Genomic DNA, 14,908 nt, shown 5'->3' on the forward strand with positions numbered 1-14,908 from the left:
CTGTCTTACTAGGTATCACTATCCTGTCTGCTTAATGCATTTATCTATCTGTAAGTGTTTAACTGAAATTCAGGACAATAAATCACTTTATTAGTAAGCTTGTTTCTTCCTTTTTAAATATACCTACTTAATAGTCTAGTATTTTAATTATATAATTATAGAATTTTTTTTTTTTCCTTTTTAGCATTTGGTCAGAATGAGTGCCATGATCCTGGGATTCCCATAAATGGGCGACGTTTTGGGGACAGATTTCTACTTGGGAGTTCGGTTTCTTTCCACTGTGACGATGGCTTTGTCAAAACCCAGGGGTCGGAGTCTATCACCTGCACCCTGCAGGATGGAAATGTGGTCTGGAGCTCCACAGTCCCCCGCTGCGAAGGTACGGGTCTGCTCTCGTTCGCCAGTTATTTTCCTTTGAAATGGTGACCTAACCTAACCAACAAGCGGATGCACAGCTGGGTTGGTTTCCCCGGGCTGATGTCACAGAGGACCGCACACCTGGTGGCTTAACAAATAGACATCTGGTGTCTCAGGGTCCTGGAGGCCGAAAGTCCGAGGGCACTGTCAGTAGGGCTGGTTCCTCCTCAGCTCTGAGGGAGAATCCGTTCCAGTTCTGTCCCAGTTTGGGGGGGCTGCTGGTGTCTCCGGAGTTCCTTGGCTGCCAGAAGCATCACCCCAGCTTTCTCCATGGAGAGCTCCCACGTTGCCAAATGTGTCCTCTTTCTGGTGACACCAGTCACATTGGATGAGCGCCATGCTAATAAGCCACCCTAGCTGATTATGTCTGCAAGGACCCTGTTTCCAAATAAGGTCACATCCTCAGGTGCTGGAATTAAAAATCCCAAATATAAACTGGGGGTGGGGGCGGGCATAATTCAGCCTGTGACAACAGCACGGGTTTCAGGAGCCATGTTGTTTTGTGGCTCTTCGTGCAGCTGATGCAAATACCGCACAACTACTTTTCTTCTTGACATTTCTACTCTGGTGAACCAGGAAGGAAAACTAGAGGGGGTCGGAAATGGGGAGGATAGCACCTCCAGTGTTTGGTCAGGTAAAAAGTATTTACTCAGAATATGTACTCACACCCCATCAGAACGGCCCATACAAAACGAGCTAAGATAAGAAAAGCTGTTTTAAAAAAACTTACCTCTGGTAAATATCAGGAAATACATTTTAAGTAGACTTTTTTTAAAGAGCACTTTCAGGTTCACAGCAGAATTGAGTGGAAGCTCTGGGTATTTCCCATATACCTCCCACCCCACAAATGCACAGCTTTCCCAGTGATCAGCATCCCCACCAGGTGGTTCATGTGTTACAACCGATGACCCCACAGTGACACGTCACCGTGACCCAGAGTCCATGGTTACATCACGGTCGCTGTTGGTGGGGCACATTCTCTGGGTTCGGACGAATGTGTGGTGACACGTATCCATCATTTTAGTGCCGTGAGGGTGGTCTCCCTACACTAAAAATCCTGTGTCCCGCCCCCTCACCCCTCCCCCAACTCCCAGCCCCTGCCAACCACTGATCTTGTTACTGTTTCTATAATGCTGCCTTTTCTAGAATGTCACACAGTCGCAGTCATATATTATGTAGCCTTTTCAAATGGGCAAGAAATACAGATTTTAAAACAAAGGTAAAATTTGAAAACGTTAATAAGATGTATTGTTCATAAGGTTGGGAATAGCTGGCAGTTTCTGGCCATGCTATTGAGGGGACAAGATTATGGCATCATGGTACAAATTTATACGAATGGTTATACGTTTTCATTTTACTTTTTGAGCTATATAAGTTGTATTTCTGGATCAAAATTGTAAGGACATACTCAAACAACTCTGGAAAGATTTTTTTTTTCAAGAATGCTCTTTGCAGTATTAAATATAACAACCAAACGTGCAAATAATTCAACTTTAAACAACAGAGAATCAGATAAATCATCACACGCTCATACCGTGGATATGCATATACCGCTCATACGCACCGGGATGCGTGCATCGTTAACACAGATTGTACCGTCGAAGATGTTCATCATGTGGTGTTCCTCGTGGGAACGACCAGATGATACGACCACTTGTGTTATAATACTCCACTGTGAAGAACATATGAATATTTGCATATGTCGTGATAATAATAGTTTTTAAAAGCCTAAAAAGAGAGTATACAACAAAATGTTGATCACAGTTACAGGTGAATTTTTCCACTGTTTATTTTTTAGTTTTTCAGTTACCATCGATCTCTAGGTGTTTATTTTACAATAAGCAAATTCAAAAAATCCTGTGTGTCAAATACAGCCGACAGTTGTGAACCTGATCTGTCTTCCCTCGTAGGTTAAGGACCTTTTTCTCCTGTCTAGAATGATCGGCCTAACGTTAGCATGCAGGTAGTGTAAGCAGAAGCGGAATGTCCTGCGAAAGATGAACTGCCCAGCGGGCTGACCGCGGTGGGGCGGTGGCTTCTGTCTCCCAACCTCATCCCTCAGCCCCAGGCCAAGTTAGTGTCGTTAATCTAAGGATCAGGATTCGGTGAAAGCTCCAGAAACACGTCCTCACGTTCATACTTTCATAAAGTGCTCAAGCAGGCTGGTGAGGCTGAGCACCGCTGGGGGTGGAAAACTGGTAAATTATAGGGTGAGAGCACAGTAGTAGGATGTTCATTCTTACCTATTTTTATCACGTCTTCTAAGGGTATAGCTTTTTAAAAAAAATTTTTGTAGTGTTTATTTTTGAGAGAGAGAGAGAGAGAGTGAGAACACATGGTGGGGGGGGGTGGTCAGAGAGAGAGGGAGAGAGTCCCAAGCAGGTTTCACACTCAGAGACTGACTCAGAGCTCGAGTCCATGACCCTGGGATCCTGACTTGAGCTGATATCAAGACTTGGACACTCAACAGACTGAGCCACCCAGGAGCCCTGGAAAGAAGGGGTTTTTTTGTTTGTTTTGGTTTTAAGTCAGTACTCTCTAGTCTCTGTTGTCTTCTGGCCACGATTCTCACTGTCTTTGGAGTGCTTACCTGAAAAAGGCTGTGTGCAGATGTGTTACAAGGTGCAGGGCAAATGTGTTCCTCAGCACAGTCGGAGGAAGAAAGTGGCAGATGGTGTTTCAAATAAAGTCCGACAAAGGAGAAAGTATCACGTTAAATGTGAATGGACCATTCTTTTGTTATTTGGAAGAGACCTGCAGACTCAGCTGTGGGTTGTTAACACAGAAAACTCTTAAAGGACTGGTTGATGGTGAAAGATATTTTTCTTTTTTTTTTAATTTACTTGTACTGAGAAACCCAATTCCTGAGTTCTGGTGACTCTCAGGGAGTGTGCATAGATACTCTGATAATCTAACTCACAAAATACCCCCAATCAATGTCCTTGCTGAAGAGAAATAGAAATGCTACTTCAGAATTGAGTGGATCTAGTTGCAAAAAAATCAAATGGAAAATAAAGGATTTAGTAACACAGGGGCGCCTGGTGGCTCAGTAGGTTAAGCATCTGACTTCAGCTCACGTCATGATCTCACAGCTTGTGAGTTTGAGCCCCATGTCAGGCTCTGTGCTGACAGCTTGGAGCCCGGAGCCTGCTTCAGATTCTGTGCCTCCCTCTCTCTGCCTCTCCCCCACTCATGCTCTGTCTCTCTCTTTCCCACAGAATTAATAAAGCATTAAAATATTTTTTTAAATAAAAAAAGCAAAAAGGATTTAGTAACACAAACACATTTGAAAAGACTCAGAAGGAACATGATGTTCCTTTGACAATATACACATTTATTGTTTTTCTCAAGGATTACTTTTTATAATCAATTATATAATTGATTATAACGTGAACCTTACAAATTACTCTAAGACCAGGCCACATACACTGATATTACAGTGTAAGCATATTACACGAATAGAACCACAGGCAAATACTTTAGAGAAATTGTGTGGGAAAGCCTCAAGTCTTAAGGCATATGATACCCAGAAAGCCTGTCAGAGGGAACCCTCTCTATTAAGATAATGTGAGACAGGGAGCCTGTGCTAGGAGGCAAATGCCCCAGGGTTGAACAAAAAGACAAAAAGTGAAGAAATTGATTGCTAAAATTAACAAGTTAGAAAAAAAATAATGATTTAGAATATCATATCAATAAAAATGTTAGAATAATGCAAAAGTTAGTCTTTGTTAACATCAATAAAATAGACAAACCTTCTATGATTCTGATAAGAAAATTAGGAGAAAAGACAATTATAGGTATTTTAGCAAAATAGAAGAAAAATAACCATGATTACAAAAATAATAATTTGACATAATAATAAAATAATTTATTGTTACCAACAATAACTCTACATAAAGAGTGAAAGCCTCCCAATAGAGCAATTTCTTTAAGAATTATGTTTATTTATTCTGGCAGAGTTTGCTGGGTACCAACAAATCATGGGTATAAATTGTTTGTCGTCTGGATGAAAGATTTATCTGTTTATTTGTTCTGCCTCTAACCTGCCCATATATTTCAGTACAGTTCCCTGTCATTGAAAACACAACCTGGGCGCCTGGGAGGCTTAGTCAGGTGAGCATGACGTGAGCTCACGTCATGATCTTACGGTTCATGAGTCCAAGCCGTGCATTGGGCTCTGTGCCGTTAGCATAGACCCTCTGACTCCCTCTCTCTCTTTGCCCCTCCCCTGCTTGTACACATTGTCTCTCTTTCTCTCAAAAATAAATAAACATTTTAAAAAATTTAAAAAACACAGGCTAATTTTGGGGGAAAATAAGTGTACAAGAATACATCATCAACTCTATGGCAACAAATTTTAACATTCAATGAAATTGGTGATTCCCTAGCAAAGTATAAATTATCCGAAGTGACCCCCCAAAAAGTGAAAAATGTAAATAAACAAAATACCATAAAAACAGGTTTGAAAAAAAGTTTAAAGGTTGGACGTTGAAAAAGACACGAGCACCAGAGAGGTGCAGAAGGAAGGTGTCTGTCTTCCAAGTTCATAGAAGTTTTGTGTTGGGAACACTATCACAGCTGCTGTAAAATATGCACTGACTCCCACATAATATCTCGTAGAGGCAGCATTCACGGAATATACCCCAGCCAGATAGAAAAACATAATGCCGTCGCGAAGGGCACAAACACTCAGTAATAGAGAAGAATGTGCATTCTGAAGACCTCGTTCACATATTTGCTTTTCTGTTATCACCTCTGTGAATACGAAAGTCATTAGTGTTGTTCACCAGATAAACAGAATCTCCGCCAAATCGGTTGGTTTTCTTGGCCTCAGTGGGGTTTGGTGAAACCCGTAGCGGGTCCTGGCCAGTTAGGAGTGAGTGGAAGTGACGTACACAGTGAGTGACCCTGAGCCTTTGATTGACCCCTGCAAGACCTCGGTGCCTTAGCTCGTTCAAGAAAGGATCCCCTAGACAGGTGGCCCGTGCGAGAAATAGATCTCTCTTGTCACAGCTAATATAACTGTGGGGTTGGTGGCCTAGTATGTCGTAATCAGAGTCGGCTAATACGGCAAACTTGACTTTATCATTTAACAATTACCTATTTAATTTTGTTGACCTACAATATACAGATCAAAATATCTGTTTCATCAGGGTAAAGTGATACAAATTCTTCTAACATATACTGTAAATGTAAAGTGATATGTAAAAGACAATATATTAATGAAATAATAGCAACGTGTGACAGTGTGAGCACCTTCCTTCCAAGAAATACAACAACTCAAAGTTTTATTTATTTTTTTAAATGTTTATTTTGAGACAGAGAGACAGACAGACAGAGCACAAGTGGCGGAGGGGCAGAGAGGGAGAGGGAGACACAGAATCCAAAGCAGGCTCCAGGCTCTGAGCTGTCAGCACAGAGCCCGACGTGGGGCTCAAACTCATGAACCGCAAGATCGTGACCTGAGCCGAAGTCGGATGCTTAACTGACTGAGCCACCCAGGTGCCCCAACAACTCAGTTTTTTTTTTTTAGAACTTCAGTAAAGTGAAGGAAACATACAGTTTTGCATTTAGGTGGGAAATAAGCCTTATAGATGTAAAATAATTCACCACACAGATTTAAAAAGATCTCACGTATCAAACTTTTAAAAAGATCTATAATCGCTGCATGTCTTTCTTATATAGTATCTTTGGATAATTACACATGAAAGAAGTAAAATTGTTTAATTTTGCCTTTATCTTTTCTAAAAAGTATTTGCTGTAACATGTCAGGAAGCATAGGAATACAGGCTAAAAATATGAAGTTAAGGACTTAACTGGAACAAAATCCTAATGTTAATTGGTAAAGATAGGTTGTTTTTAAAATTATGATTACATAATGACGATTTTCTTTAACAACTCAAGTTCATAAAAATGACTGGTTTCTTGTTATTAACTTCTAACTATACAAAAAACGCACACATCTCACAGCTTATTTTGAAAGAAAACTATACCAAGAAAAACATGATCCCCACAGCAGTCACCAGTGTTATCTGCCATTAACATATTTTTGAAATTTTTTCTCTTCTTTAAACAAATTTTTTATTAAATTAAAATTTTTTATTAGATTATGATACATGTATAATTTTATATCTTGATTTGCAAAATGTAATATTTTCATTGCAGAGATTTACTTACATTAACAAGATTTGAAAACATTATCTCAAATGTGTTTGTGACGTTCCAATATGTAGTCATAATCTTGTCATGTTTATATTTTTTCTTTTGTTATTCCATTATAAATGAAGCCACCATGATTACTTTTATAAATTTCTCTGTCAGATGTTTTTCTCCACCATCAACACCTGGGTGAAATTGTATATAATTTTTAAGCATTTTAATGCACATGGCTATTTTTTGATACAAGATATATTTTTTTTTCAAAAATGATTTTTTTTAACTGGGGACATTTTTATGTTTCCTTTGATATCTGTAGATTGACAGATTTGATTACAAATATGGCAAAGAACTTTGAGAAGAAAAATCTGAAAAAAATATGCGAGTGGGCAGAAACATGTTAAGTATATATTATTATTTAAAAATTCCTATAGATTATACAGAAATGCAAAATCCCTTTTCCAGAGCACCAAGCACATGCCTTCCTGAGACTCCTTTTCTTCTTGATAATTATGGATCACACAAAAGGACTGATGTAGGTTAATCCTATGTTTCTCGAATTTAAAAATTTTGTTTTCCTAACATTCACTAATAATTTAGTTTGATGCGTGTGGAAAGTCATTTTAATGAAACAAGCGCACCCTAGCTGAATAAGCACACACACATCATTAAACTATAGTATCTGTCTGCACACACACACGCACACACACACACACACACGCATGTACTCACGCCCACACTCAGGCGCACACACGCACATATGCACACGCACGCACACGTGCGCACACACCCCACGGGGTAATTCTGTTTCAGATGTGAACTATTTTTGTTTGCTAATCAACAGATGTTTGTGGAAGTACAAATACATACAAGATACGGATGTCGATGGTGTGCATTTCATGGATCTGTCGTGAGAATCAGATGTGACAAATTTATCCCCTACTTCCACCTGGACGTTTTTAGGTAGAAGGACCTTTGCTGTGAGTTGATGATAGACGCCCAGGTGTGGGATGTACCTGCTCTGCTTTCAGTAATCTTCGTTTATCTGGGGATGCCTTTAGCTCGAATCCTTGACAACGTTAAGTCCTTGAAGACAGAAGCACATTCCTGCCGTCACAGGTGTGGCTGTGGTGTCCCTGTGTGTTTAATCTGACCTGCCGACATCCTGAACTGTCTTTCAGCCCCGTGTGGTGGACACCTGACAGCTTCCAGTGGACTCATTCTGCCTCCCGGATGGCCAGGCTATTATAAAGACTCTCTGAACTGTGAATGGGTCATCGAAGCCAAGCCCGGACACTCTATCAAAATAACTTTTGATAGGTAAGAACAAACTTTTCCTTAACTTGGGCCTACTGACCCATGCACGTCCAAAGGTTTTACTTAAATGGATGATGACAAGGAGAAGTAGGACAGTTCTTGGTTGGATTCCCCAAAGGAGTTCACTTAAAGAGAAACCGGCATTTGCTGGGTGTATTTGTTCCTCTTGAATTTTACCCTCTGAGGCCAGAGCTGAGTTCACTCGGCCGCCTTGCGTAGGGGAGTGCCAAGCTCCAGATGATCTTTCCCAGTGCTCGCAGTTGCTGGGCCCTGAGTCCAACTCCAGGTTTGGGATCTGTAGCTGAAATAAATGCGGCCTGGGGTTTAATTACAAATGGAAGCCTCTTTGGTCCCTTCGATGCCTTCTGGAACAGCCCAAGAATGCAGTGTCGTGGCCTAGTGACGCTTTAAGCTACAGAGCTGTCACTGGGGTGTGTGACAGAGTGATTCCCTGTGAGTGTTCTGTCACCGGAATGCGGTCGGAGGTGGCTGTTTGATAGTAAATTTGATAATCTAACACAACAATCATACTACGTGAATTCTCCATGAGAAAACATATCTCCGTTTGTCTCCAAGATGAAATCAGTTTCATGATTTCAAATGTTTTCAAAAAGATAGATGTTTTCAAATGTAAGGAAGCATATTTGTTTAATGTTTTAAGCTTAATGTCTGGGCACTATAAGCTTTCTCTTAACAATGACCTTCTTCTTGACTGAAAGAGTTTGGGTGTTACTATTCAGGATATTATAATGTCTCAAGACGGATGAACATTGTTATATTTTTTCTGTTTGTTTCCACTAATTTTCTGCTAACCAATAATATATATAGGAAATACATTTAGTGGGAGTTGCGTTATCACTTGGTATTATTTGTATTTTAAATTATTGTTCATTTTATTAAGTCTAGTAAGATAAGAATCTCCAGTAGGATAATCTTTCAGAAGAAGATTAAAATTCTGTCTTGTGTATCCATTATACTGGAGAATGGATCCTTGCATATAAACTTAATCATTGTGAAAAAATTAACTCTATAGCATTCAGTAAATTAAATATGGTTCTTTATTAATTTTTATGCTTTCTGGTATTGAGAGGGGGAAGAGCAAAGCACTGCCTGATTCCTGGCATCACAGCAAATTTAAATCATTCAGGAAAAATTGTGGCTTTATATCCTGGTTTGGCACAAGTTACTAGTGCTGTGTTTTCAGTTGCCTGAACAGAGAGAGAGAGCCATGTAATTTTTCTCAATCTTGTCTTTTAAATTCTATGGAACTGTGATATTTTGCTAAATTTCATTTATAAGAACCAATATTTCTGATATTTTCAGACATCGGTGATTTTTACACTATTCTTTAGAGATTAGTTGTAGAGATTAGCCCCGAGCAGTGGGTGACATACTAGTAAAGGATGTGTTCATACATACAGACTTAAAGGTCCAAAATAACGGGGGCGCCTGGATGGCTCAGTCTGATAAGCCTCCGACTTTGGCTCAGGTCATGATCTCACAATTGTGGGTTTGACCCCCCGTGTTGGGCTCTGTGCTGACATATCAGAGCCTGGAGCCTGCTTCGGATTCTGTCTCTCTCTCTGTCTCTCTCTGTCTCTCTCTCTCTCTCTCTCTCTCTCTCTCTGCCCCTCCCCCACTTATGGTGTCTCTCTCTCTCTCTCTCTCTCTCTCTCTCACTCACTCAAAAATAAATAACCATTAAAAGTTTTTTAAAAAAAATTATTGTTTACTTATTTTTGAGTGAGAGAGAGACAGAGACAGAGACAAAGCAAGAGCGGGGGAGAGGCAGAGAGAGAGGGAGACACAGAACCCAAATCAGGCTCCAGGCTCTAGGCTCTGAACTGTCAGCACAGAGCCTGATGCAGAGCTTGAACCCACGACCCGTGAGATCATGACCTGAGCCGAAGTCGGTGGCTCGACCGACTGAGCCACCCAGGTGCACCAAACTCTAAAAAAATTAAATAAAAACGAAATAAAAGTCAAAAAGTTACATTAAAAAATGATAAGTAAGTAAACAAATAAGTAAATTTCATGCTGGTGTCATTCTTACGCAAAGCGCATCAGGTTGCCAAATAAAGGAAAACAACCATTGTGGTGTGCAGTCCGCCAGCTGTTGAGATGTGCACCGTCATCAGTCCTAGCTGTTGCTAAAGAAGGAAGGTCTGGAGACTATAGCACAGATTTTTCAAATGAGATTTATTTCATGCTTATCCAAACCTCTTGAATCTAAACTTGGGTAAGTGAGAAACCACAGCGTGTTCAGAGCATGTTCTGGAAAAGTCAGCGAGGAAGCCATGCCATCGGACCCCAAATGCACAGCCTGTGGCTCCATTCCGGTCTACCGTGTGTCAGGACAAGCGTCTTGGGTTCCTTCTGATGGAAGAGCAGGGGTCGCCATGCCAGGCTTATGTCATTGTCCTCCGGCTGCTCTAGGAGGATGTTGCGTGATTTAGAGATAAGCAGGGCACAGCCCTGTGCTTTCAGCCTCTTCAGTTGTTGTGCCAGGAAGCCAGGACAGCCTGCGCTCGCCGCCCCCCCCCCGCCCCCCCCGCTGTCCGTCGGCGTCCTCTGATGCAGAGTGTGGGGATAATAGTGACCCAGGCTTCCACGGAATTGTTCGTCTGAAAGTCACGGACTGAGTCCGACGCTCGCTGATGGCACAGCCGGACACTGGAAACCGGGTTAGCTCTTTGAAGACGAGATGGGCCCAGTTCGAAAATTGTCTCAGTGCCTGGAATGGTCTCCTCATCGCACCCAAGAGGACCCAAGTGGCTGCCACCGTATCTAAATATAACACGGGGCCAGGTTCTCTGCGCGCATAAAGTCCTTCTTAAAAGTGAAGCACTTTGGGAAGCCGTTCAAACCGTGAAAGCCATGTTTCGTTTCTGAACAGCACCGGGCTCTCGGTGCTTCTGGTGTGTGCAAAGAGTGAGCGCAGCTCAATAGGCACAGGAGTTTTTTTCCTGAAAAGTATTCAGAATATCATCATGTAGTTCGAATTACTTTCTTCCTTTAAGAGATCATGTCTCCTTATGTGCCCATTTAAGATGTCCGTAAACTGGTTGAACAGGGGATCATGAAACATAGTTTGAAAATGCATGATTGATTTTTCACAATATTTTTAAGTTGATTTCTTTCTTTCTTTCTTTCTTTCTTTCTTTCTTTCTTTCTTTCTTTTTCTTTCTTTCCTCTCTCCTCTCCTCTCCTCTCCTCTCCTCTCCTCTCCTGCCCTGCTCTTTCATTCCGTCCTGTCCCATCCTATCCTTCCCTTACTCTCACTGAAAACTAATATGGTTCACGGTATTTTTATTTTAGAGCTAAAGACTGCCCTCTTTTACATTTGGGATGTGACATGACCCAGTATTCAGTAAGAGGGATAGGTTTAGGGTATACCTTTTCTTCTAGAAAAATGTACCGTGCTTAAATATCATATGTGCCCAGGGCCTGGTCTTTTTAAAGGTTGAATAACTGTAAGTCTTTTATATAGATAGGTATACATGGCTTTGTCATGAATGCACGAAAATACTTGGGGAACGTCAGTAAGTTAATGCAGCTTTGTGTTCTGACTCGTTACGAATCTCCGCAGATTCCAGACTGAAGTCAACTATGACACGCTGGAAGTCCGAGATGGGCCAGCCAGCTCGTCCCCGCTGATCGGAGAGTACCATGGCACGCAGGCCCCCCGGTTTCTGATCAGCACTGGCCATTTCATGTATCTCCTCTTCACCACGGACAACAGCCGCTCCAGCGTCGGCTTCCTCATTCACTACGAGAGTAAGTCGGAGGTCCACTTGCCATCTGCCCCCCAGGCATGCGCTCTGGTTCCCTAGCGCAGGTGACAGTCCTTGCTGCCTCTGTCCACCCTGCACTGCGTGCCCAGAAGCACCTTCTCTTATTGATAAGAGAGCAACTTGGGGGCTTTCACTTTAAAACTAAAAAAAATAATAAAATACTCATCGATGGATTGTAAAATTAAATAAGTAATTAAATGTGTTTACTACATGTTGTAATGATAAATTACTACTATTAGAAATATAGCTCCTGACCAAAGGAGTTACCACTAAAATTGTATCTCTTAAACAACAGCTGGGAGGTTCTTTGCTGGAAGAACATGGGTAGGCTGTTGTGTGAGCATGTTTCAGTGGGGAGAGAACATGGAACCAAGAGTGGAGAAGGAGTTAAAATCCAGCAGAACCTCAGTAATGACACCTAACTGTTGCTGTTTACAAGCACTGCAAGAGTCCAGAAAGATTGGTAGAAGTAATTACAATGGTTGCTGAAATGTGACAGTGCAGGATATCTTGCCCAACTTGAAGTGCTCCTTCCCATTTTTGTTTCCATTAATACAAATTTGAGTCATAGCTTTAGTTTCTGGGATTTGGAGATCAGGTCATGCTAGTACATTCTAGTGATCCTTACGATACTGGACTTGTGGAAGGCAGCCGGGGGGTTCACCCTGGGAATGCATTTTTAACACCAGTTTCTCAAAAAAAACCCAACACTTAATTTCCTGTTTGAAAATATGTCTATTTGTGAGTAGAAGGAAAAAGATGGATGAATGCAGAACACTAGATCTGAGGGAATAAAAACCTCTATTTTTCAAGATTTTTATGGTTGCTGTTTTTCACAGTCTTATCCCAAAATAAACAAAATTGTTTCAGTGCTATTGTACAAATACATAGTTACATATATACCCACACATATAATTTTACAAATGATCGTGAGTGGGGTCATATCTAACATGTGGGATGTTTATTCATTATTGTTTTCTTTTTCTTGCCTTCCTGTCCCCACATCACCCCCTGCTCCTCATGTTAACCTCTGTGCAAACTGCACCCAGCAGCTCAGATTAAGAACCTGTTATGTATGTTTCTCTGCTTCTCATGCTCACGTATGGACTCACATGCAAATATGTATAAGCATATACACATATACAAGTCTACGTGGAGTTCTTAATAAAAAAATGACTCTGATAGGAAGAAAATCAACTGTTCATGATTTAGTGATTAATTTCAAATTTAAATCGGTTGGTTTCACTTCATAATCATGCAACCTTTCTTTCAAAGTAAGGTCTTTTTTAAACATGAAGTACAATTTAAGAACCAGAAAGTTTCCTATTTCATTCCTTTTGCATGTCCCTTCGAGTCGTTGCTTTTCTTGGGAGTGAAGATATGTGCACATAACAACCATCCAGGTTTGTAAAACTCCTCAGTGCTGTATCGCCCCACCGCACCCCTTTTCGTAAGTCTGGAGCTACATGGCCTTTGAGCACACGCTTGGATGAAGCTTACGAGAACGGTGCCTTATTTAGGCACTGAATAAAACTAGAACAGAGTTTCTCATTCTTCTCTTTTCTCTCCCTTGTTTGTGTAGCCATACATTATTCTGCCCATTTTCTCCAGTACCCTGTAAAGAAATTATAGCCTAAAGCCTATATGCAGGTAGTAGAAAGTGATGGCACCTGCCCACCTACCTTGTTTCAATAAACGGGTTATTCCTACCCATTCTTTCTAGAACTCAGAGAATGACCAAAAGTCAGGTCACGAGTTCCTCTTTGGCTTGCCACCCTTGCTCATAGTCGATAATATGCCGGGAATTCTAGCAGTAATTTTTATGATCTTCAAAGAGTGACTGCATGGAGATAGGAGATGTGGGTCTCCTGTGCTTGACAACAGAGCTGAGCCCTGGTAAGCATGCTTCCGCAGGCTGGAGCGACCTCTCAGAGAGCAGTGCTGTTTGCCTTTCCTCCGTCAGGGTGTCCATAACAGAAGATGCAAACAATCACCAAGCTGGTAGCATTTGCAGCGGAGAGATACTTGTGTGAGCGACAGACCTTTCTGATCCCTTGGGGTCCAGAATCCCTCCTCCTCCTACTTGACAGGAAGAGCTGGGAGCCAGGAGTGTCATCACAGAAGAGGACAGAACTCTGGGGGAGAAGGTGGGGAAGGTCCCCGCGGCATCCACCATCCAGTGTTCTTAGCAGGGACACTGGTCTAAACGTTCATGCTGGCTTTTGCCCTGTGAACTCCCAGTGGTCCTTCCAGAAGGCCCCACACGTTTTTGTGAATTCCTCTGAATGAAAGTATCCAACGTATATTGGGAGAATACTGCCCGGAAGGACCACACCGAAGCGTGACCTGCGATCACCTCAATTTATTTATCAGCTGCTCTGTACTTGAGGAGAAACAGGGAGATGGGGAAAAGCAGATGAGCAGGATGTGGGATTTTTATACGGAAATGAGTCAGGAAAGGTCTGGGGTCTGTAACCCCACGGTTGCAGGCCGGCGTCGTACAAAACCATTACCTTCAGGCCTGAAAACTGAGCAGAAGCCGCAGCGCGAGCTCAGATGTCCCGTGCTGCCGCTGCTGTGGGTGGACGGAGGCCCAAGGGCTTTGAGGAAACCCATAGCCGGCCCAGGTGGCCATCCTGGTTCAGAAGGCGTGCTGAAAGGGCAGCTCTTGTCAGACACAACTGTGCATCAGGGCTTGCCCGGGATTCCTAGTACAACGCGGGCTCCTGCGTTCACATTCCAGACATCGTAATTCACCACGTCTGCAGTGCCCGCCAGAATTCTGGATATCTCTCACCGCCTCGAGGTGGCACGTAGGTGACAGCGGGTGCCTGAGTCAGCCCAGGCAGGCCCTGACAAATGCGGGACTGACACATGCATTTCCAGGTAGAGGTAGGGCAGGTGGGCAGGGAGGCCACGCAGGAGCCCCCAGAGTCAGGGAAGAAACAAGAACAGAGAGACGAACAGAGAGAGAGACAGGAAGAAGAGAAAAACGTAAAAGAAGTCACATGTTACCAGCCCCTTTAACATTTTGACCAATTCTAGTACTCTTTGAAGAAATACGTCCAGAAGCCAGTGTGGAAGCAGTAGAAAATAATGACCCTTGCTTATCCAACACGTTAAAAAAAAAACGGGTTGCCCGTGACCCAAGAATGATTTATGTCAAATTCTTTATGCCACTTAAACGTAATAATAGAGCTCATCTCCCTTTCGTCTTTTGTGGT

General features: G+C 42.1%; 1 protein-coding gene across 3 annotated transcripts in view; it reads left to right on the forward strand.

Moving 5' to 3' along the window:
• The window catches only part of CSMD1 (CUB and Sushi multiple domains 1), a 2,002,273-nt gene that overhangs the window by 1,612,807 nt on the left and 374,558 nt on the right, over positions 1-14,908 (forward strand). For all 3 annotated transcript variants that reach the window (XM_078445226.2, XM_078445227.2, XM_078445228.2), the window contains 3 exons: positions 185-379; positions 7,755-7,893; positions 11,480-11,667. In XM_078445226.2, coding sequence (XP_078301352.2) covers positions 185-379; positions 7,755-7,893; positions 11,480-11,667 — 522 coding nt within the window. The remainder of the gene's footprint in view (positions 1-184; positions 380-7,754; positions 7,894-11,479; positions 11,668-14,908) is intronic.

Source organism: Panthera onca, chromosome B1 (genome assembly GCF_046562875.1).
Source record: "Panthera onca isolate mPanOnc1 chromosome B1, mPanOnc1 haplotype 2, whole genome shotgun sequence".
Classification (NCBI taxonomy): domain Eukaryota; kingdom Metazoa; phylum Chordata; class Mammalia; order Carnivora; family Felidae; genus Panthera; species Panthera onca.